Here is a 24,361-nt window from a genome sequence, read left to right as displayed (position 1 = left end):
ACTATGAGAAACCAATATACAAGGATTACAACGGATTGACACAAAACCCATAACCCCACAACCCAAGACCGTACACACAAGAGCAACCCGACAAAAAAACCCACCAGAAGAACCCAAGAAGAAACTCTCTCTTTCCCTTGGGGAACAAGACAACTTTCCCAACAGGGGTCAATTGCACCTCCGTCACCGCTAGAGAGGAAGATGATGATATGGAAGCTAACAAAGAGAATACAAGGCCAGATTACATATAAGAAGCATATGAGAAGTAGAAAGAAGAAGATGAGCATGGAAAGATATGTGTAAGTGATATTGCTTTGCCATCTCCGCAGAGGAACCTATGACAGCCATTGTTGCTAGTGATATGGTGTTGCCCACAACTATTATCTAATTCTATGAAAAGTTTACAGCTGGTTTAAACAATGGACTGCTACACATATGTCATATTTGGTTTAAATGGTTGACTGCTACAAATATGTCATATTCAGCAGACACTGATTTGGAGTTGATTGCTATTCTTCCAGCCCTCCCACATCACTTGGTAAGATACAAGTCAATAAGAGAATTAAGGTGGGAGGTTAAGTTCCTTGGGATGACAGTTATGAAGAGGGTGTGGTATATCTTCATCTTTGATCCAGGTGGACTCATTCCCGGGTGGAGCTTATGTGAACTCGGACTGAGTTCTTTTAAGAAGGCGAGTGTGATGCAGTACATCCTCTCGTGCATCGGCTTGACTATTAGCTGCAATAGTAATGTTATTATAGTACTATTGTCCTTCCTTATTTTTTTATTATTTAATAGTCGTTCTTATTAATCATTTGATTATTATACATGCTCTTTTTAGTCTTTTTACCATTGGTAGTTTATGTTGGTATGTTGGTTGATGTTGTTGAAAAATATGAGGGTACTGTTGTTGATAGAAAACAGAAACTTGTTGCTTCAAGGCGTGATATCACTTTCCTTAAGACAAGATTCGCCCCCACTAGTAGTGTGCAAAGGGTATCCGCGAATTGCCTCCAAGATACAATGAAGCCTAGTAGGGAAGCCCTACTAATGTTTGATGACGCGTAGCACTAGCGTAATCAAACCCGAAATGCCCTTCTGAAATTTCAAGCCTTAGAGAAATTTCTAGATAATGTTTCTGCAAAAAAACAGTATCTAGAACAGTAAACAAAAGAAAAACAGTATGTAGAAATACTTGGGGATTTTTGTAGGAGTGTAGAAGGGAGTGTAAAGTCTGTCAGAATTGCCAATTCGATTTCTATCTTGAAATGATTGAATTCTGCACAATTTGTAGACCACCTGGTGTCTTTTAAGTGTGAAAAACATCTCTACAGGGCACCTTTCCAGAATGTTTGAAATCTGACCGTTAGATCGCACCCATTGATATTGAACGGTCCTGATCGATCCTAGATGTGACTGTTGGTTTGAGTAAAACCTCTCTCCAACCCAGTCATCGTTAGATCAACCATCTATGGTGTGGATCGCACCCCCTTGGCACTTGACCGTTGGGGGAAGGGACACAACCCATTTGATCACACCCTTTGACCGTTGGAGTTATGGGCCCGTTGGGCCAACCGTTAGGCCCGAACCGAAGCCCAACCCAACCGGTCGGCTTCGTGCGAAGCGCAAAGTGCGCCTAAAAAAGCGCCAATAAAGCGCCACTATGCGCCCTATAGCCCATTGCCCACGCCACGCGCGCGGGCGCGTGTGCGAACGGTGCGTTGCACCGTCCCGCGGGTCCAACCATGGGTTCAACCCAATGTGCAATCAAACAAGTAATAGAAAAGTGTAGTGCTTTATAAGCCCTTCTCTTTCTTTTCTCTCATCCGGTACGGGACTATCTTTTCAACTACACTTCTACATTCTTTTGTAAAAGCAAATATTTCCAAGAAAACATTTTCTTTTTCCCAAACGCTTTTTATAAAACATTTTCCAAAACACTAATACATGATTTTGAAAATCCAAAATCACTAATAGATGTTAGTTGTAACTTGTAAGGGCTGTCTATATGTAGCCAATCTCATTTCATTTTCTGAGGTAGACATTGATTTAAGATTTGAGAGAGAGAGAGAGAGAGAGAGAGAGAGAGAGAGAGATGCTCTTCTCCATTATTCTTTCTTTCCTTGTGAATGAATTGGATTTGTAGACTAGTGTTCTAGTCCCTTTTCACTTCATTCCTTTATTTTCTTGTTGAATGCAAGAATAAGAACTGATCAAGATCAGTTTGTTATCACTGACAGATTTAAACACACTTGCATCTTCTTGCTTGAGAGAACTTTCTAGAGTGTCGGAGAATTTATCGTCAAATCTGTTCATTATAGCGCATCGATTTAAGATCTATAAGATTTTTCCATAAAAAAAAAACACTTACAGATTTGCACGTTTTTCGTTTTCTCACCTGCTCCGAATTAAAAGTGAATGACAATTAATTGATCAATTTCATATATATCTTTTGTAAATCTATTGAGAATTATAAATTTATTGAGAATGTTATAGCCAAAATGAACTCAAAACCGAGACATAATAATCATTCACGCTTTTGGTAGATAAAAGTGTAATGAAGAGAAAAACATTTGTTAGACTTTCCGAATTATTTCAGGAGCCACACTTTGTAATTTTGCTTTAATCAAATGCATCTTTTCCTCTTGAGAGAGAGAGAGAGAGAGAGAGAGAGAGGAATTCATGAAAAACAAGATTGCATAGTAAATCAATCCCATGATTACCCAAGTGACATACTCAAACTGTATTATTATTACTATTTTAAGAAATGCAAACATCAAGTTTGCTTATTCAAATAGACACTACGGTAGTTAATGCATGGGATCCTTGTCGGTAGTTATCTAGTTTTTGGGCCCGAACTGTGCCTGAAGAAAATCAACTACTTTCTTGTCAAGTTGGAAGGCCTTGGCGAGAACATCATCGGAGATGGGCAGGTTTGATCCGAAGACGGCATTAGCTATGGTGATCACACCTGGGTTCTGACTTGCCAGAGCGGCAATGGCCACCGCATTGGTCCGTCCAACATTGAATTGGAAGTGAATGAGACCTATTGGAAACACAAACACATCACCCTTATTGAGGACCTTTGATATGAGCTGATTTTCGCCATTTGCAAGGTTAGAGGTGACGAAACCAACGAGGAGGGTGCCCTCTTGAACTACAATCATCTCAGTGCCCCTTGGGTGTGTGTGGGGAGGGTTTAGTCCATAGGGTGCAAAGTCTATGCGAGCCATGGAGATGCCAAGAGTGTTGAGTCCTGGTATTTGGACCACGTTCACTGCGGTCACATTGGACCCAACTCGGTTATTTGTGTTGCGTGGCATGTCAAGCCCTGGGAAGAAGAAATCGCTTGCTTGAGCGAGCATTGGGTCCTTGCAAACCACGCCATTGACTAACACTGAGAAGGAAAAACATCAAAAAAAGATCAGCCAATAAAAAAAAACATAACCCATGCACGTAGGGCCGGTGTCCACACGCAGAGTAAATGCAATAACAATATTTCTCAAGTCATCTAGCCAAACCCCACATTACCTACCAAAAAATGGAATTGAGTTTGCACAAACACGTGATTATCATGATACTAATGGAAGTTAAATTGAGAAATAAAAAAAAAGCATTTGTACCTGGAGACATATTGTCAGCAACACAAAAGTCCTGTAGAGGACTGGGATCAGCGGCAAAGGTAAGAGAAGATGCCAAGGAAAGGAGTACAAGTACAACGAGGGGAGTAGCCTTCTCCATTTTATCAATCTAAAGAGGAGTATTGGGTGCGAGTGTTTTGATGGTGTGGAAGAAGCTTAGAATGAGTGTTTTAATAAGTGGGGCTTGCCCCACCACCGAACTGGTCATGAGTACAGAAAAGAAAATATACAAAGAAAAATAAGAAACAACATATTATGGAGGAAGAAAATCAAAGATCCAATTTACTCCATCTCTCGCTAAACGGTCCGCTACCCTATTAGCCGAGCGAAGGACATGCTGAAATCAAACTGGGTGATCTCCCACATGGTCTCGAACAATGCCTACCCTATTTATACCTACCCATTTGATTGCTAATTTGCAGACCTTTTTTTAAGGTTGGCCAATACCACTCTAATTAGGAAATTGATTTTTCCCGACCCCTTTTCAGCATTTCCACCTCCTCTTGTTTATCTTTTCTTAAGAATGGCTATATTTCCACCTTTTGTTTGCCTTTCCCTGAAAATTGTCATTTCCAAGAAAGCACAAACAAAAGGATGGATATGCTGAGGAATGGGGTAGAAAATAAAATTTCACTTGTAATTATAAAAAAACTTACAGCATCTATAATTTTTTTTTTTTCGTTACTTCGCTATTAAAGATTAGTTGCCAAAACTTGGTTAAATGGTAAATAAATATATTTTAAACTCCTTTGACCATTTGGATGTTTTTCAAATATGCGATTTGAGAAATAATTGGTGTCGATTTTCTGTCGTTCAAGCTGTTGATATGGTGGACACCCACTCACATAAAAAATCCATCCATCATCTACGTTAAAACTATGATAGGATGATCCTGATCCACTGATGGCAAATTTACCAAAAAACGTCTTAATATATCATTTCCTTTGGGAAATCGTTTTGACAATTTCATGTTTTCAGATAATATTGTGATGGAATTTCCATACCAATCTAATTGTTAATAGGGAAAAGTGTTTCTACACGGCCGAGTAGATACGTTATCTACTCCGTCGGCCAAAATTACAGTGGGGCCCACATTGTTTGGGTCCTGATCGCAATAGTTAGGGTGTGCCAAAAAAAAAAAAAAAAAAAAAAACCAGCACCATAAGATCATCCCAACCCTTCTATTTGTGGAGGTTAAATATGGAGGGCTATGAACCTCCCATTTTTAACCTCCACAAATTGAAGGGTTAGGATGATCGTTTGAAGTTGATTTTTAGGGCACACCCTATCTATCTCAGGGCCTAACAAATGAATGCTCTGGATTATCCAAGCGATGTGGGCCCACTGTGTTTCATGCGACGTAGTAGACAACGTTATCTACTTTTGACCGAGTAGAAACACTTTTCCCTTGTTAATATCTTTTACATTATAAACTATAATTCAGAAAATATATTGTCAAATTAAGAGTTCTTCTAGCAAACCGTTACTACTTTACAATATTATAAAACAAGAGTTTTAATACGGTGCCCGACGGTCAAGTCCCATGTGGGCGGTACCCCCTTGATATTTGATCCAACGACACCCCAGTTTTTAAGAGGAGCAAAAGAAATAAATCACAAGCAATCACAAGAAGAAAACAATATATGCAGTTCACCATAATGGGCTACATCCAACGACAAGGTAACACAGGTCCATTATTTCAAACCAAATAGTACAACGTTACCTCCACACTTGTAAAAACTACCGAAAAACCCTTCTCTCCAACCTTCTATACAATCACAAAAAAACCCCAAATCTATACACTAAGTGTGAGGAGAAATCCCCATAAAAAACCTCCAACATTATGCTAGGGTTGCAAGGAAAAACTAATGGAAATGAAGAATGAAAGAAGAGGAACACACCCTAAGTAACCAGGAAGAAGAAACATGTTTTTGCCTCACCAGAGAAGCCCTCCTAGAGCCCAAAGAGAAAACCCCTCATTTCTTGTAGTAACCTTTTCTCCTCTCAAACCTCTCACTCTTCTCCTCCTTTTTAAAGACCTTTTTATCTCTTGCCTTTACAAAACCATATGAGAGAGGCATGGAAAACATCCCACTTAAAAGACCAAGTGAGACCCGCTCCAAAAAAAACAAAAAATGAAAAAACTGGTGCTCATGCGTCACCATTTTAACAATCTCCACATTGATGCATAATCATCGGCATACCAAGTCTTCCTTCTTGAGACCGAGAGAAGATAAACTTCGATCTAACTTTTCTCCTTGAACCATCGTTACGATCATATCCACTACATTCTCCTTGGTTCAGACTTTCAACAAATAGATCCTTCCATCAGACTTCCTGAATGTAGTGATATTGTACCGATATATGTTTGGTCCTTTTGTGATTAACTGAATTCATGGCCAAACAAATGATGCACATGTTATCACAAAAAAATAATCCATGGGTTTTGACTCGATGCCAATCTCACCCATCAAACCTTGAAGCCAAACTACTTTCTAGCAAGCTTCCGCTGTCTCCATGTACTCGGCCTCGATAGTGGATAAGGCAACCGTTGGTTGCAACTTTGCCATCCAACTAATAGGACCATTCCCATTAGCATAACCCATAATAGATCTTCCTTTGTCCATAAATTATTAAAAGTTAAAAAATCAAACAACTACACAAAATTTCTTTTAATTTAAAAAATCATTCGCATTTAAGATAAAGCTCATGGTACAAATAAAACTGATGAGAATTTCACATTCTGCCCTAAATTTTCTTTTGCATATGACGAAGATAATTATACAATCTGAACAGATAAGTGTAAATGCCAAGAGTAAATCTCTTATATCTTATGTGTTTATAAAAAAACTAATAAAATTTCGTAATATAAGCTATTATATCTCTCATGTCTTATGTATTTACATATGGTCTTATATATCTTATAATTAGGATTTGTAAATGGTCCAATTTTTTAAAGAAAACTCCCCAAATTTTGAAGAGGAATCCATATCATTCTGATGAATTCGCTAAGGGTGCGACTTATTCTTTTTTTTAAAATAATAATCCCTACCATTCTTGATCTTTTAAAACATTCCTAAAATAGATAAGTTAATGCCGCTAATCTTTTTTTTTTTTAAAATTACAATCATTCATTTTCATCCATTTATATGCCATAAATTTAGATTCTAAGATTGTCTCACAATGGAGATTTTTGAAACAATGGTCCATCCGCAATTGGGCCAAATATATGAACGCCTTAAACAATCAAATACGAAGGGGCATAATGTGTAAATAGGTTAATTTTAAATTAATCTTATCTACAAATAGAATATTAAGGAATTGCCTCTTTAAAAGTTAAGTAACTATATCGTGTGTGAGTGTACGTAGGGATTTGCTAGCATCCATCAACAGACCATCCGCGATGTGAGAGTTTGTCTTCATTCACGAGGTGGCTGCCCTCACATACAACAGCGCAGCCGTAAAATGGCTTCTGCGATGAATGCTAGCAAATCCCTATGTGCGTGTGCGCCAGTGTGCTAGTGCGTGCGTGCGTGTGCGTGTGTGTGCGTGTGAAGCATTAGAACCTTGTAGTCACAGCCCTTATAATTAATATTTTCCATGGCTTATTTTTATATAAACTATTAGAACCTATAAAGTATTAAAAAAAATTCTATCACCCGAATTTCTCAAAGTTTCACCGCCCTTTATCATTACACTTTACATTTATTTCGTTTTTAACATTTAATGATTTTAATGCTGAGAGAGAGAGAGAGAGAGAGAGAGAGAGAGAGAGAGAGAGAGAGAGAGAGAGAGAGAGAGAGAGAGAGAGAGAGAGAGAGAGAGAGAGAGGAGAGAGATGGGCCTTACACTTGTCATTTCAAAGAGAAGGAGATGGGGCTAATGGTTGTCAATTAAAAGAGAGATGACTTGTAACTGCCCGAGCATTTAATGCTCTTACACTTGAGAGATATGATTGTACTGTTAATGCTCTTTCACTTATGTCTTTTCTCTTCCTTCTCCTATTTTGTACCAACATACAGTTAAATACATGTACTTTGAACAACATTTTCTAGGAAGGTTCTCTTATATCTTATGTCACTTAGTATTTTCTATTTTTCTTTATTAAGTATTAGAGATAAGAGAATATAAATTACCAACGTAGGAACAATGTCGGTTCCTGGTCTAGAAATAGGATATAAGAGATTATTAATTTATAGAGCATTAATTACGAGAGCCTCAACTGTATTTGTAAATGAGATTTACTTCTTTGAGAAGGGTAAGCAATTAGCTATTTGAGAAGATTTAACGTGATGCAACGGTCTTATCACCCATTTTAACAAATGTCTCTTGTAAGAGTTCAAAACTTTTAAATATCTCGTTCACTTTCGCACGCATGCCCTGCGTGTGCGCGTCCACTGTTAGATACGCTGATGATGATATGGAAGATGACAAAGAGAATACAAGGCCAGATTACATACAAGAAGCATATGAGAAGTACAAAGAAGAAGAGCATGGAAAGTTATATGGAAGTGATATTGCTTTGCCATCACCGCAAAGGAACCTATGACTGCCATTGTTGCTAGTGATATGGTTTTGCCCGCAACTATTATATAATTCTATATATGATACGTTTACATAGTGGACTGCTACACATATGTCATATTTGGTTTAAACAGCGGACTACTACACATATGTCATATTCAGCAGACATTGAATTGGGGATTATAGGTATTCTACTAGCCCACGCACATCACATGGTAAGATACAACTCAATAAGAGAATTAAGGTGGGAGGTTATATTCCTTGGGACGAGGGTGTGTATATCTTCATCTTTGATCCAGGTGGACTAATTCCCGGGTGGAGTTTATGTGAACTCAGGGCCGAGTTCTTTCTAAGAAGGCAAGTGTGATGCACTACATCCTTTGGTGCATCTGCTTGACCATTACTTGCAATAGTAATGTTATTATACTATTGTCCTTCCATATTTTGTTATATTTAGTAGTCGTCATTATTAATCATTTGATTATTATACATGTCCTTTTTTAGTCTCTTTACCATTGGGGGTTATGTTGGTTGATGTTAGTTGTAAGGGCTGTCTATATGAAGCCAATCTCATTTCATTTCTGAGAATGACATTGATTTGAGAGAGAGAGAGAGAGAGAGAGAGAGAGAGAGAGAGAGAGAGAGAGGCTCTTCTCCTTTATTCTTTCTTTCCTTGTTAATGAATTGGAATTGTAGACTAGTGTTATAGTCCTTTTTCTCTTCATTCCATTATTTTCTTGTTGAATGCATGAAGAAGAACTGATCAAGATCAGTTTGTTATCACTGACAGATTTAAACATACTAGCATCTTCTTCCTTGAGAGATCTTTCTTAAGGCTGGCAACGGGGCGGGTCGGGGCCGGATGTTGGGGTCCCCTACCCCTTGCCCTATGCGGGGAATTTTCCCCCTCCCCTTCCCCTCCCCACTGCGGGGATCATGGGGAATCCCCCTCCCCTCCCCATGGGGAATATCTAATCCCCATCCCCGCCCCGCATCCTTTGGGGACAATCACTTTACTTTGTTAAATGTTAGGTTTAAAACTAAAGATTTGCTAGGGACAATCACTTCAGGCATGTTGCGGCTTGGCTGTTGCATGTGAGAGTAGCCACACAACCCACACAGGCTAAGATTTTGTCTTATTCATTTTATTAACCTGGGGACAAAGGTGGTTGCTCTCAGATTCATTTAATTGATCGATAGTCCCTAGCAGATCCCTAATTTCCAATCCCACTTGCCAAAAAGTACTGTACGTGCCACACCATAGGAAGATCCAAACCATCCATTTGATGGGCACACCATAAGAAGAGGAACACACCTTGGAAAACCAAGAAGAAGAAACTTGTTTTCGCTTTACCACAAAGCCCTCCTAAAGCCCCAAGAGGAAACCCCTCTTTTCTTGTCTAAACCTTTTCTCCTCTCAAATATCTCACTCTTCTCCTTTTTTAAACCCTATTTATCTTTTGTCTTTAAAAAACCATATGAGAGAGGCAAGGAAAACATCCCATTTAAAAGACCAAGAGATACCGACTTCGAAAAAAGAAATAAAAAAATGGTGCTCATGCGTCACCATTTTAACAATCTCCACCTTGATGCACAATCACCAGCGTGCCAACCCTTCCTTCTTGAGACTGGGAGAAGATAAACTTCAATATAACTTCTCTCCTTGAACCATCTTTATGAGCATATCCACCACATTCTCTTTGGTTCACACCTTCAACAAATAGATCCTTCCATCTTTAATGACTTCCTAAATGTAGTGATATTGAACCGATATATATGTGGTCCTTTGTGAAAAATTGAATTCTTGGCCAAATAAATGATACTCATGTTATCACAAAATAAATCCATAGGTTTTAACTTAATGCCTCGATAGTGGATAATGCAACCGTTGGTTGCAGCTTTGACATCTAATTAATAGGACCATTCCCAAACCTAAATATATAACCCGTAGTAGATCTTTCTTTGTCCATATCATTAGCATAACTTGTATCAACAAAATCATGCAACGGATTCGAATCCTTTCCATATATCATAACATAATCAGTAGTACTTCTTAGGTAGCGAAGCACCAATTTGGCGGCCTCCGAATGTGCTTTACCTGGATTCGCCATAAACCGGATTAAAACTCCAACCGCATAAGCAATGTTCGGCCTAGTTCATATCACGATAAACATCAAGCTCCCAACAATGCTAGCATATGGGACTCGATCCATTTTCTTCTTCTCCTCTTCCGATTTTGGGAATTGATCGGAACATATCTTAAAGTGAGCCGCTGATGATGGCTTTATCGGCTTAGATTTGCTTATCCCAAACCTTTCAAGCCCCTTTTTTACAAACATATTTTGTGAAAGCAACAAAGTTCCATTCTTTTTATCCTTGGAACTTTGTTGCTTTCACAAAAGATGTTTATAAAAAAGGTGCTTGAATGGTTTGGGATGAGCAAGTCTAAGCCGATAAAGACACATTAGCAGCTTACTTTAAGTTATGTTCCAATCAGTGCCCAAAATCGGAAGAGGATGTGAAGAAAATGGATCGAATCCCATATGCTACCCTTGTCGGGAGCTTGATGTTTTCCATGGTATATACTAGGCCAAAAATTACTTACGCGGTTGGAGTTTTAAGCCGGTTTATGGGGAATCTGGGTAAAGCGCATTCAGAAGCCGTCATTGTTAGGGTGTGTGCTCTAATCAAAATCCAGTTGTTGTAATGTTGCAACTATTATTTATTGTTACATGACATCTATTGGGTATTTGTTGGAGTGAATCGTGAGAATATGCCTGGCAACAATATATTATTAACTTATATGCCCAATTGTTTAAGGGTGGAGACACAATTCTCTTCCATGAATGCAACCCAAGCATGAGACTGGTCAACCCATGGAGCCTTAGGTTTTAGATGTTAGAAACCCTTAAAAGATAGATAAATCATTAACCTAATGTGCTTCTAGGCACACCTTTATCCTTAGGTAGCATCGTAGGATAGGTCATGCACATTGAGATTATGTGGTGGGGAGATATGATCTTCAGGTTCTTTGCAGACCTAGAATGTTCTTGGTTGGGGTTGAGATTGGACATCTCGTACCTGTACACAACTAGAATCGAACCTGCCTCCATATACGCATTGGGGTGGCCTATCTAGGTCACTGGGGTAGTTGATTCTAAGTAGGTGGAATGGGCGAAATGATTGGATCACACACTGAACGGATGGCTTTGTAGAATAACCTGTGGACAAGGAATTGGATAAGGTTATTCTGTCAGACAGGACCCTTGGATCTGTCCTTAGACCTGAGGGATATTTTTAGTCTGTGGGCACACCTTATGGCTTTGGTCTATCTAACAGTAGTCCCCGGTCCGGGGTTACCAGCGGGTAGTGCTGGGTCATGGGGTAAACCCGTGGGGTCAATAGTGATGCCCATCATGGAATCCTCCACCCCTCCCATAGAGGAAAATCATTTGCAATTTCGATCTCAGCTAGGCCATTAAATAATGACTGGCCAATCCGTTTGATAAATTGTTTATCAAAGTTTTTCAAAAACATTGATTGTTTCAAAAGGGAGTTGCAAATGCATTTGCGGGCCCAAGCTTGATAGGTAGAAAGGTATACCATTGAGTGAGCCCATGGGGTAATTGATGTCCACCCTCCACAAGACCCAACTCGGTAAATGAAGGATTGGAGGAAGGACTACACATTGGATGTGATTTGGGTAATTTGATCTAATGGTCTTCTTCAGGGTAACGTCATGGTGGGGTTCACTTGCCTAATGCTATCGTAGTTGGACTACATTGCGTGAGATCACAGTAGGGCCCATTGTGGACCCTGTGAGAATGATCATTGGATCCCTGGGCCGATCACACTCACAACTCGCTAGACCCTTATGGATTGTTGGACAATATGGGTTTCAGATTTGATCGTATGTGTGATATGGATTGGATCCACTATATGTGATACAGGGAGGAAGAGCACCATACATAGGGTGCACACACATGTATTAAAGATGAGATACACCATATTATGGTGTGTACATGTCTTAATTAACATGTGCTTATTAAATGCTCAAATCCTATTGGATAAGAGTTATGAGAGATCCTATTGGTTGATTTATTCTAATTTCCTATTGGTGGAAATTTAAAAAGGAAAAGAGAGAATTTGAGTTGGAGAAGGTTTCCTATTTCTAAAAGTCCCATTGGTTATTGGTAACATTCAATAAGAAAAAATCATTTTGAGTATCCATGTGTTTTACATGTTTAAGAAACAAAGAGTTTTAATTGAATTTAGTTTCCAAAATCAAGGGGACACATACAAGGGAACGAATTGCTAGAGGGAACTCTATAAACGGAGGGGATGGGTGGACAATTTGGATTACTTGCACAATTTGGAAAGCCATATGCAAAATTCGTCCAGCCCATCTCCCCTCCCAATTTCATTTTTCTCCTTTCTTTTTCCCGCTTCTAGTTTTGTTTCTAGTTCTTTAGAAGAACTTGAAAGCCTTATTGGTTTTAGTTTGGGAGAGGATTCCAAGTTCTCTCCTATTTCTCCTTCAACCGCACGGTTTGAGAAGCCACTACTTCGACTTCCGGACCAGCTTGGGTTTCAGAAACGTCGGGTACCTAATGGGGAGTAGATCAAGCAGAGATTGGCAGTATCGGTCAACCAATTGGTAAATGTCCTTAACCATCCGAATTTCAATTCATAAACATTGATTAATCTAGCAACTAAGATCTTGGTTCAGTTGGTGGATCGAAAAGTTTTTGTTTTTAGCTCAATCTTGTTTCTGCCGTGCATATTGATTCCACTGCCGAGTTTCAGTCAAATGAGCGCTTTTCTATGTGAGAGGTACTAGTGATTATGCTATCACATATGAGAAGGATTCGAAGTCGTTGCATGGTTTTTTTTATGCAAGTTATGCTAATGTTATGGACAAAGGAAGATCTATTATGGGTAATGTATTCGAGTTTAGGAATGGTCTTATTAGTTTGATGTCAAACTTGCTACCAACGGTTGCATTATCCTGTACCGAGCCCGAATACATGGCGGCAATGGAATCTTGCAAGGAATCTGAAAATAAATATGTGTAGGCCTAGGTGATTGCAACCCAAAGGGGAAGCGAATTAGATTTATAAAATTGTGCCCTTTTAAAGGATTGATTAAGAAATTAAATCAAAGAAAATTTTAACAATAAACACAAAGAACTTAAAATCAATGCACAAGTAAAGTAAAGGAGATAAGGGAAGGAGTACAATGAGATTTAATAGGGGTTCGGTTTAAAACCCCAGACCTACATCTCCACCACAACTGTTGATGGTCACTAAAATCTGTTCTTAACGGTGAAGATCAAACCAATACAACGAGGTTGCTCTGCGCCTCAACACTTGTCGACGGAGACGGATCTATGTCTCCCAACACTCACCTTCGGAGAAGGCTCTGCATCTCTGATTACTTGCCAAATATAAGATTAAAAGAATGAAGGAATGCATTGTTCAAAGGCAATTACACAAGATGCTCTCATAAAGATATACAATTTTAAGCCTTGAATCCAATCCCTCATAAGATTTCTCGAAGAGAGGCACAAGGAGTGACTTTTCACTCAAGAGATGCTTTAAGTGTATATTAGAGCTTGTTGATTTTGCCTAAGTGGTTTGAGAACCCTTTTATAGCCAAAAACCCAAAAACTAGCCATTTGGGACACCCCCAACGGCTCTGTAATGGATAGTTTAAACTAGCCGTTAGGCTATTTAAAATACTTGCAAAGTCACTCACGGTGGACCGCCAGAGGCTCTCTCATGTTTTTTAAGGGAAAAATACAGACACACCCCCTTTAGTTTCTAACACATTCAATTCTAACCCTGACTTTCAAAACGTGACAAGTACACCCCCTGAAGTTGTTTTAACGTGACGGAGTAGATGGCGAGGTAGAAATGACCAAAATGCCCTCGTCTTCCCCAACTGAAAATTAAGGTTTTCAGACTTCAAAACTGAAATTAGGGTTACTTAAAAACTGAAATTAGGGTTTGATTCAAACCCTTGTTTATTTATCAACATAAACCCTTGATTTAGGAGTTTTATTTATCTTCATTCGCACCATTATCATGAATTGCACATAAACCCTAATATTTTAGGGCTTTTTTTGTTTTATTTTTTTTCTTGAAATGTGGCTTTGATGTAGCCATGGGTGGGGTTTCATTGTTTGTGGTGGAGGTGACGGCGGTGGCCGGAGGTGTCGGCGGTGGCCGAAAGTGGCGACGGCAGCAGTGGAAAATGGCGTAACCCTAATCCCTCTGCAAATGAGGGTATTTCTGGCGTCAAAATATTAACCATGGTTAGTTTTAGTCTTTCTATCAGGTTAAACCGACGGACAGTTGAAGGAGGGGGTGTACTTGTCACAAATTGAAACCTCAGGGGGTGTACTTGTCACGTTTTGAAAGTCAGGGTTAGAGTTGTCAGAAACAAGAGGGGGTGTAAATGTATTTTTTTCCTTTTTTTTATATCAGAATGGCACCGGTCGACCGACCATGTCTCGATCGACCGTCCCCCCCTGAATTTTGGCCATTTCATATTTTCCTATTGTTTTGCCTTGGGAACTTGGTCCGCTTGATTTTCTTCATTCCATTAGCTTACTTGGGGTATTTTAACCCTCTTTTGATGCCTTGTTTGGATCCTAAGTGTGGGATTGGATTTTACATTCTATTTGACACAAGACTTGACTTTTGATCTTCTTCAAATTGTGTCTTCTAGTCCCTTTCAACTTCGTGGATCTCCTCTTGCTTTGACTTTGAACCTTGACGAACCTTCAACTTAAATAACAAACACAATTAGTACATATAATCATTTGTGTTTTGAATCATCATAAAATAGAAGATAGCCAAGGGTTGAACAATTAGGCTTACATCTCCCCCATTTTTTGATGACATCATACAAGGGATTTTCCAATAAAATATGTTTTGAAGTAAATGATATGCCAACTTAGAACTTTAAAACATAACACCAAATTTCTTTCCTCCTTTGTCATCCACATAAAGAAGAGATGAGAGCATATCAAAATATCAAGGGGTTTTGAAATATTAATACATAAGTTTTAGGTTCGCCTTAGTCAAATAGAATTTAAAACTACAACTCCCTCTTTTTTTATTTAGAAATTCAATATAAGAGGGGGTTTTCAAAAAGAAATTGCCAAGGACTCTAGAATTTTCATTTTAAGTTCAACCTTCGGCTTAACTCATCATCTCAAAATGATTTTCAACATTCATTTTCAAATTGTAAAGATTTTTCAATTTTTAGCTCCAGCCCCTAAATCTGAGTAAAAACTCAAACAATGATTCATGTTGGAGCTTTTAGAACCCAAGTTTTATTGGGTCCATTCCTTCTAACCCATTTAGAATATTGATTTCTATGCTCACATTGAAATTTATAATGTCCATAAGATCCACAATAGTGACATCTTATGGATGGGTTAGCATGCCTTCTAGATGCAAAATATGTTCTATAGTAAGTTGTGCATCTAGATCTTTTAAGAATAATGTCTACAATTCTATCCCCATTAATAAACCTATTTAGACATATTCTCAACTTTTCATTTTCTCTTTTAAGATCTTGAATTTGGTTTAAAAAATCATTAATTTCTTCTTGATTTTCCCTGTTTGAGTATTTATTAATTTTCATGATCACTTTTTAATTCAACAATTTGATAAGAAAATTCAAGAATTAATCCCTCATTTTCTTCCTTGAGGGTTTCATTTTCTTTCTTCAAATATTCAAGTTCTTTACTAAAATCATTTTTGGAAGAAGGTTCAAACTTTTGATCTTCTTCAAAATATTATGATGAAGACCTTGTTTATGTCTTGTGATAAGTGAATCCTTTTGAATATCCTGACTATGTCTATTGGTATATTTTGATCTCAGTTACTTGTGTTTGATCATGCTGCTTGTAAAATCTCCACTGTGAACTTTTGAAATACGCGACCATGCTTCTTGTTGCATATTTCAGTTCCAGCTTCATTTTTAGTCTAGGTATGTGATTTGATCTTGTTTGGTTCGTATCTTGGGAAAATGATTCTCTGATTACTCATTCTATGCCTATTTTACTTCACATTGCTCCTTGCCTCCTATTTCGGCTTTTATAATTGTGGCCATGCTTCTCATTTCAGTTTCGGTTTCTACATGCAAATTTTGTATGTTCTATTTTGGCTCTTATCCATTTGTGGTAATATGAATCCCTGATTATTTACCTTGTGTTAAGCATATTTTGTGTGGCTCAAAATTACTTGTGTTGAACCATCAGAATGTGTAGTGTATCCCTCACTCTAAGTTTCGGCTTCACTTTGACTTTCTGTTGCAGCCTTCTGTTTCCCTACCATGCTAGACCCAGCTAGAGTAATGCTTGTTTACTATCTGAGCGTTAGCTCACTCGTAGTTTAAAATTTTCAGATATTGAAATTGGACTTGTGCAAAGATCTGGAGTGGGAGCGTACCCTCGTTTTATTTGGTCAAAGGACTAGTAATTTGCACTTGAGCGTGTATACATCTTTTAATAGTATTGATGGATATCGATGTTTTAGTTTGAGAGAGAGAGAGAGAGAGAGAGAGAGAGAGAGAGAGAGAGAGAGAGAGAGAGAGAGAGAGAGAGAGAGAGAGAGAGAGAGAGAATTCATGAAAAACAAGACTGTATATTCAATCAATCGCTTGATTGTTCCATTGACATTCTCAAACTGTATTATTATTACGATTTTAAGAAATGCAAACACCAAGTTTGCTTATTCAAATACACTATTGTAGTTAATGCATGGGATCCTTGTCGGTAGTTATCTAGTTTTTGGGCCCGAACTGTGCCTGAAGAAAATCAACTACTTTCTTGTCAAGTTGGAAGGCCTTGGCGAGAACATCATCGGAGATGGGCAGGTTTGATCCGAAGACGGCATTAGCTATGGTGATCACACCTGGGTTCTGACTTGCCAGAGCGGCAATGGCCACCGCATTGGTCTGTCCAACATTGAATTGGAAGTGAATGAGACCTATTGGAAACACAAACACATCACCCTTATTGAGGACCTTTGATATGAGCCGATTTTCGCCATTTGCAAGGTTAGAGGTGACGAAACCAACGAGGAGGGTGCCCTCTTGAACTACAATCATCTCAGTGCCCCTTGGGTGTGTGTGGGGAGGGTTTAGTCCATAGGGTGCAAAGTCTATGCGAGCCATGGAGATGCCAAGAGTGTTGAGTCCTGGTATTTGGACCACGTTCACTGCGGTCACATTGGACCCAACTCGGTTATTTGTGTTGCGTGGCATGTCAAGCCCTGGGAAGAAGAAATCGCTTGCTTGAGCGAGCATTGGGTCCTTGCAAACCACGCCATTGACTAACACTGAGAAGGAAAAACATAAAAAAAGATCAGCCAATAAAAAAAAACATAACCCATGCACGTAGGGCCGGTGTCCACACGCAGAGTAAATGCAATAACAATATTTCTCAAGTCATCTAGCCAAACCCCACAATACCTACCAAAAATGGAATTGAGTTTGCACAAACACGTGATTATCATGATACTAATGGAAGTTAAATTGAGAAATAAAAAAAAAGCATTTGTACCTGGAGACATATTGTCAGCAACACAAAAGTCCTGTAGAGGACTGGGATCAGCGGCAAAGGTAAGAGAAGATGCCAAGGAAAGGAGTACAAGTACAAGGAGGGGAGTAGCCTTCTCCATTTTATCAATCTAAAGAAGAGTATTGGGTGCAAGTGTTTTGACGGTGTGGAAGAAGCTTAGAAAGGGTGCATATTTATAGCAGAGAGAGAGAGATAGATAGATAGAGAGATGCATGGCTTAGGGGTCATGTGATTTCATGGAAATGGTCTTGTTACTACCAAATCAATACACGGTTTAACAACTACGCTATCTAATCTAATTTTTTATCCAAGTAGATCTTTTCCAGCAAAGAATAGAAGCAATCATCGGACTTGTTTTTCTGTGTAAATTTTGTTTTTAATATTTTGAAATGGTAAGATCTAAATTAATAAGTGGAGCGAGCCCCACGAGCTGGTCGTAAGTATACAAAGAAAAATAAAAAACGACATATTATGCAGGAAGAAAACCAAAGATCCAATTCACTCCATCTCTCGCAAAACCGTCCGCTACACTATTAGCCGAGGGATGGACATGCTGAAATCAAACTGGGTGATCTCCCACACGGCCTCAAACAATGCCTACCCTATTTATACCATGTATATATTCCCAAAATACTTACCCATTTGATTGCTAATTTGCAGACCTTTTTTTAAGGTTGGCCAATACCACTCTAATTAGGAAATTGATTTTTCCCGACCCCTCTTCAGCATTTCCTTCTCCTTTTGTTAATCTTTTCTTAAGAATGGCTACATTTCCACCTTTTGTTTGCCTTTCTCTGAAAATAGTCATTTCCAAGAAAGCACAAACAAAAGGATGGATATGCTGAGGAATGAGGTAGAAATTAAAATTTCACTTGTAATTATTAAAAAAAACTTATGGCATCTCTAAAATTTTTTATTTTAGTTACTTCGTTATTAAAGATTTTTTGCGAAATCTTAGTTAGATTGTAAATAAAATAATAAATATATTTTAAACTCCTTTTACCATTTGGTTGTTTTTCAAATATGCAATTTGAGAAAAAAAAATGGCGTCGATTTTCTATCGTTGAAGCTGTTGATCTGGTGGACCCCAACTCACACCGAAAGGCCATCCATCATCTACGCTAAAACTATGGTAGGATGATCCTAACCCACTGATGGCAAATTTTTCAAAAAACGTCTTAAAGAATTTAAAAACGATTTTTTCAATAACTTAATATCATAAATTTTGGGGGCAACTAAGACGCCCTTATCTATATATTTGTACCAATATGGCTCCAATAGTATATCTACTACTACCTAATACATCTTTTTTCCCAACTTGACTTTCATTAGGTTGGATAATTTAATTAAGGGAAAATTACAGATACACCCCCTCAAATATGGTAAAATTCCACTTCTAACCCCGTGGTATCAAAGGTACCAAAGACACCCCCTTAGTTTTCAATAATGCTTGTTATATGACGGGGTGTACAGGAACGAATAAATTGTTAGGGGGTGTCTTTGATGGATTTTGAACTATAGGGTGAAAAGTAGGGGATCTACTTAAAAATGTCAGAAAGTTGAGGGGTTGCCTTTGGTACCTTCGATACCACGGGGTTAGAAGTGGAATTTCGCCCTAGTTGAGGGGGTGTATCCTGTATTTTTCCCTTTAATTAATGCCCTATTTATCTGAAAAAGGGCACCACTTATTGAGCGGGAAAGGCATACTCTATATGTAGCTAATCCAAGGGGTTTATTCCATATATAAATTAGAGAAATGATAATGGGAATGGCTGCCTTGCAAAAACCAGCTAAAGGTCGCTCCACATTGGTCCATCCCAACAAAAATCATTTGAAAGAGCACAGGAAAATATGAAAATGGCACGGACAGATATTAAATTAATGGAAAAAGAAATCCACCTTGATCAGAAGTCCCAATAGGAGCGCCCATGCAGATGGTTTTTTGCAAGGGCACCATTCATTTTAGCATTTTCGTCTTGAAATTATATATGAAAGGAGGCCAATCCAAAGAATTGCTTATCCAAGGATGTGTATCCTCCAACGACAGAGAACAATGCAGTTCCATGCCACGTCCAGTTTTATACATTTTCAAAGTTTCTGTTCCCACTAATTATTGATTTGTTGAGCTGAGTATACGTCATTTCACTAAACTAGGTGACGAGGTAGTTGTGAACTTGTGATGTGGAAAACCCCCTTGCGAGATTGTTAGATGAAGTAATTAAAAACTTGTGGGGCCCACCTAATTCAAGTCCATCGTATAGTCATCTAGAAAGCATACAAAACTCCTTTTGCATGTTAATTTATTTTTAGGGCGCTGATATTTTCGCCCTTGACGGCCCCCTTGGAGGCTAGCTTCCCTCTTGACAGCCCACTAACTATAAAGTACGATTCCCATCTACTTTTTACCGACGAAGCAGTCATTTCCTTTTTCTCTCCCCTTCCAGGATAAAATCACCCCACTCTACTCTACAGCTGTACAATACTACATCAAGCAAGGTAGGCCCCACCATAGGATGATCCAAACCATCCATTTGATTGATCCCAACTTAATTAGGTTGTGCTCAAAAAATCATTCTGATAGGATGATCCTAGCCCTCCGATCCAAACCGAGATTTTAATTTTTCTCCTCTATTTCTCCCACAATTCGGTTATTCGGTTATAACTGAATAACCGAATTTTTATTCGGTTCGGTTTCGGTTACCGAAATTTGGTAACTGAAATTATTTCGGTTACCAAATTTCGGTCTATTCGGTTCGGTGAAAACCGAATAACCACCCCTACCTACAATTGGGCCTTAATGTTACTGTAAGACCTGAACCATAGGATGATCCAAACCATCTATTCGATGGCCCACAACTTAAATAGGTTTCACTCCAGAATATCATTTTCAAAATATCATTTTCAAAGGATGATCGCAACCCTCAAATCTATAGAGGTTTCTCTTTAGATCAGAGGGCTAGGATCATTCTTTGGAAATAATATTTCGCGGTGCAACCTATTTATGTTGTGGGCCATCGAATGGATGGTTTGGATCATCCTATGGTGGGACCTACCTTCCTCACAAATTAAAACAAATTAATTATTGGGCCCACCAACAGTTCATGCACGTTGGAGAGAGAGAGAGACACCGGATTGGAGTAGTGTTGTATCGGTTAAAAGTAGATAGGAAACATGCTTTATGGATTGGCCGCGAGATACAAAGTCAAAGTCTTATTGAAAGGCTATTTCGTGTGTGTTAAATACATTCAGCAATATAATAAAGTTCTTTTGTGTTCTGTTCTCTTCTGTGTTTCTGTATTACTTGTTCTTTAAATTCTACAAAGTGGTATCAGACCAGAAAGGCTGGGGACAATTTCAAAAGAAGATCGGCACGGGTTCGGTAAGTTGGCAATATGGCAGGCAATACCAATTCTTCAAGTTTTCAGCAAAACGTTCCTTTGTTTAAAGGTGCTAATTTTCAGTTTTGGTCTACTATGATGAAGACATTGTTTATGTCACGTGATATATGAATCCTTTTGAATATCCCGACTTTGTTCATTCGTATATTTTGATCTTAGTTACTTGTGTTTGATCATGCTTGTAAATCTCCACTGTGAACTTTTGAAATACGCGACCATGCTTCTCGTTGCATGTTTCAGTTTCAGCTACATTTTTAGTCTCGGGATGTGATTTGATCCTGTTTGGTTCGTATCTTGGCAAAATGATTCTCTGATTACTCATTCTATGCCTATTTTACTTCACATTGGTCCTTGCCTCCTACTTCGGTTCTTATTATTGTGGCCATGCTTCACATTTCAGTTTCGGTTTCTACATGTAAATTTTGTATGTTCTATTTTGGCTCTTATCGATTTGTGGTAATATGAATCCTTGATTATTTACCTTGTCTTAAGTATACTTTGTGTGGTTCCAAATCACTTGTGATGAACCCTATGTGAATTTCTTTGTGATGAACTATAAAAGATAACCATCAGAATGTGTAGTGTATCCCTCGCTTTAAGTTTGGGCTTCACTTTGACTTTCTGTTTCCCATCAGTGGGTTAGGATCATCCTGTTGCAGACTTCATGATCGGTGTGTGTGTGTGTGTGTGTGTGAGAGAGAGAGAGAGAGAGAGAGAGAGAGAGAGAGAGAGAGAGAGAGAATTCATGAAAAACAAGACTGTATATTCAATCAATCCCTTGATTTCCCCAGTGACATACTCAGACTGTATTATTATTACTATTTTAAGAAATGCAAACATCAAGTTTGCATATTCCAATACACTATGGTAGTTAATGCATGGGATCCTTGTCGGTAGTCATCTAGTTTTTGGGCCCGAACTGTGCCTGAAGAAAATCAACTACTTTCTTGTCAAGTTGGAAGGCCTTGGCGAGAACATCATCGGAGATGGGCAGGTTTGATCCGAAGACGGCATTAGCTATGGTGATCACACCTGGGTTCTGACTTGCCAGAGCGGCAATGGCCACCGCATTGGTCCGTCCAACATTGAATTGGAAGTGAATGAGACCTATTGGAAACACAAACACATCACCCTTATTGAGGACCTTTGATATGAGCCGATTTTCGCCATTTGCAAGGTTAGAGGTGACGAAACCAACGAGGAGGGTGCCCTCTTGAACTACAATCATCTCAGTGCCCCTTGGGTGTGTGTGGGGAGGGTTTAGTCCATAGGGTGCAAAGTCTATGCGAGCCATGGAGATGCCAAGAGTGTTGAGTCCTGGTATTTGGACCACGTTCACTGCGGTCACATTGGACCCAACTCGGTTATTTGTGTTGCGTGGCATGTCAAGCCCTGGGAAGAAGAAATCGCTTGCTTGAGCGAGCATTGGGTCCTTGCAAACCACGCCATTGACTAACACTGAGAAGGAAAAACATCAAAAAAAGATCAGCCAATAAAAAAAAACATAACCCATGCACGTAGGGCCGGTGTCCACACGCAGAGTAAATGCAATAACAATATTTCTCAAGTCATCTAGCCAAACCCCACATTACCTACCAAAAAATGGAATTGAGTTTGCACAAACACGTGATTATCATGATACTAATGGAAGTTAAATTGAGAAATAAAAAAAAAGCATTTGTACCTGGAGACATATTGTCAGCAACACAAAAGTCCTGTAGAGGACTGGGATCAGCGGCAAAGGTAAGAGAAGATGCCAAGGAAAGGAGTACAAGTACAACGAGGGGAGTAGCCTTCTCCATTTTATCAATCTAAAGAGGAGTATTGGGTGCGAGTGTTTTGATGGTGTGGAAGAAGCTTAGAATGGGTGCATATTTATAGGCAGAGAGAGAGAGAGAAATAGATGCATGGCTTAAGGGTCATGTGATTTCATGGAAATGGTCTTGTTACAACTTAATCAATATATGGTTTAACAACTACGCTATCTAATCTATTTTTTTCATCCAAGTAGATCTTTCCCCGCAAAGAATAGAAGCAGTCGTCAGACTCTTTTTTCTGTGAAAGTTGAAACAATCTTTTCTTACCTAAATTATAATGTAACTTATCTGAGTTGAAAAATGCCTGCCCTTTTTTTAAATGCTTAGATCTAAATTAATAAGTGGGGCTTGCCCCACCACCGAACTGGTCATGAGTACAGACAAAGAAAATATACAAAGAAAAATAAGAAACAACATATTATGGAGGAAGAAAATCAAAGATCCAATTTACTCCATTTCTCGCTAAACGGTCCGCTACCCTATTAGCCGAGCGAAGGACATGCTGAAATCAAACTGGGTGATCTCCCACATGGTCTCGAACAATGCCTACCCTATTTATACCTACCCATTTGATTGCTAATTTGCAGACCTTTTTTTAAGGTTGGCCAATACCACTCTAATTAGGAAATTGATTTTTCCCGACCCCTTTTCAGCATTTCCACCTCCTCTTGTTTATCTTTTCTTAAGAATGGCTATATTTCCACCTTTTGTTTGCCTTTCCCTGAAAATAGTCATTTCCAAGAAAGCACAAACAAAAGGATGGATATGCTGAGGAATGGGGTAGAAAATAAAATTTCACTTGTAATTATAAAAAAACTTACAGCATCTATAAAATTTTTTATTTTCGTTACTTCGCTATTAAAGATTAGTTGCCAAAACTTGGTTAAATGGTAAATAAATATATTTTAAACTCCTTTGACCATTTGGATGTTTTTCAAATATGCGATTTGAGAAATAATTGGTGTCGATTTTCTGTCGTTCAAGCTGTTGATATGGTGGACACCCACTCACATAAAAAATCCATCCATCATCTACGTTAAAACTATGATAGGATGATCCTGATCCACTGATGGCAAATTTACCAAAAAACGTCTTAATATATCATTTCCTTCGGGAAATCGTTTTGACAATTTCATGTTTTCAGATAATATTGTGATGGAATTTCCATACCAATCTAATTGTTAATAGGGAAAAGTGTTTCTACACGGCCGAGTAGATACATTATCTACTCCGTCGGCCAAAATTACAGTGGGGCCCACATTGTTTGGGTCCTGATCGCAATAGTTAGGGTGTGCCAAAAAAAAAAAAAAAAAAAACCAGCACCATAAGATCATCCCAACCCTTCTATTTGTGGAGGTTAAATATGGAGGGCTATGAACCTCC

At 38.6% G+C, this 24,361-nt stretch overlaps 3 protein-coding genes across 3 annotated transcripts; all 3 read right to left on the bottom strand.

Moving 5' to 3' along the window:
• Window positions 1–2,840: 2,840 nt before the first annotated feature.
• On the bottom strand, window positions 2,841–3,741 carry LOC143883220 (germin-like protein 8-2). The gene is made up of 2 exons (XM_077386572.1): window positions 3,624–3,741; window positions 2,841–3,397 (listed from the first exon to the last, which is right to left on the bottom strand). The coding sequence occupies exons 1-2, from the start codon at window positions 3,739–3,741 to the stop codon at window positions 2,841–2,843; spliced, it is 675 nt and encodes a 224-aa protein (XP_077242687.1).
• A 13,223-nt stretch (window positions 3,742–16,964) lies between these two features.
• LOC143883219 (germin-like protein 8-2) lies at window positions 16,965–17,863 on the bottom strand. The gene is made up of 3 exons (XM_077386570.1): window positions 17,746–17,863; window positions 17,258–17,521; window positions 16,965–17,170 (listed from the first exon to the last, which is right to left on the bottom strand). The coding sequence occupies exons 1-3, from the start codon at window positions 17,861–17,863 to the stop codon at window positions 16,965–16,967; spliced, it is 588 nt and encodes a 195-aa protein (XP_077242685.1).
• A 4,104-nt stretch (window positions 17,864–21,967) lies between these two features.
• Window positions 21,968–22,963, bottom strand: LOC143883218 (germin-like protein 8-2). The gene is made up of 2 exons (XM_077386569.1): window positions 22,846–22,963; window positions 21,968–22,619 (listed from the first exon to the last, which is right to left on the bottom strand). The coding sequence occupies exons 1-2, from the start codon at window positions 22,961–22,963 to the stop codon at window positions 22,063–22,065; spliced, it is 675 nt and encodes a 224-aa protein (XP_077242684.1). The 3' UTR covers window positions 21,968–22,062.
• Window positions 22,964–24,361: the final 1,398 nt, after the last annotated feature.

Source organism: Tasmannia lanceolata, unplaced genomic scaffold (assembly GCF_043159265.1).
Source record: "Tasmannia lanceolata isolate RefF3 unplaced genomic scaffold, GAP_Taslan_0.1 ptg000008l, whole genome shotgun sequence".
In the NCBI taxonomy this organism is placed as follows: Eukaryota; Viridiplantae; Streptophyta; class Magnoliopsida; order Canellales; family Winteraceae; genus Tasmannia; species Tasmannia lanceolata.
The sequence above is the reverse complement of the archived record's forward strand: the minus strand, read 5'-3'. Positions and strand labels throughout refer to the sequence as shown.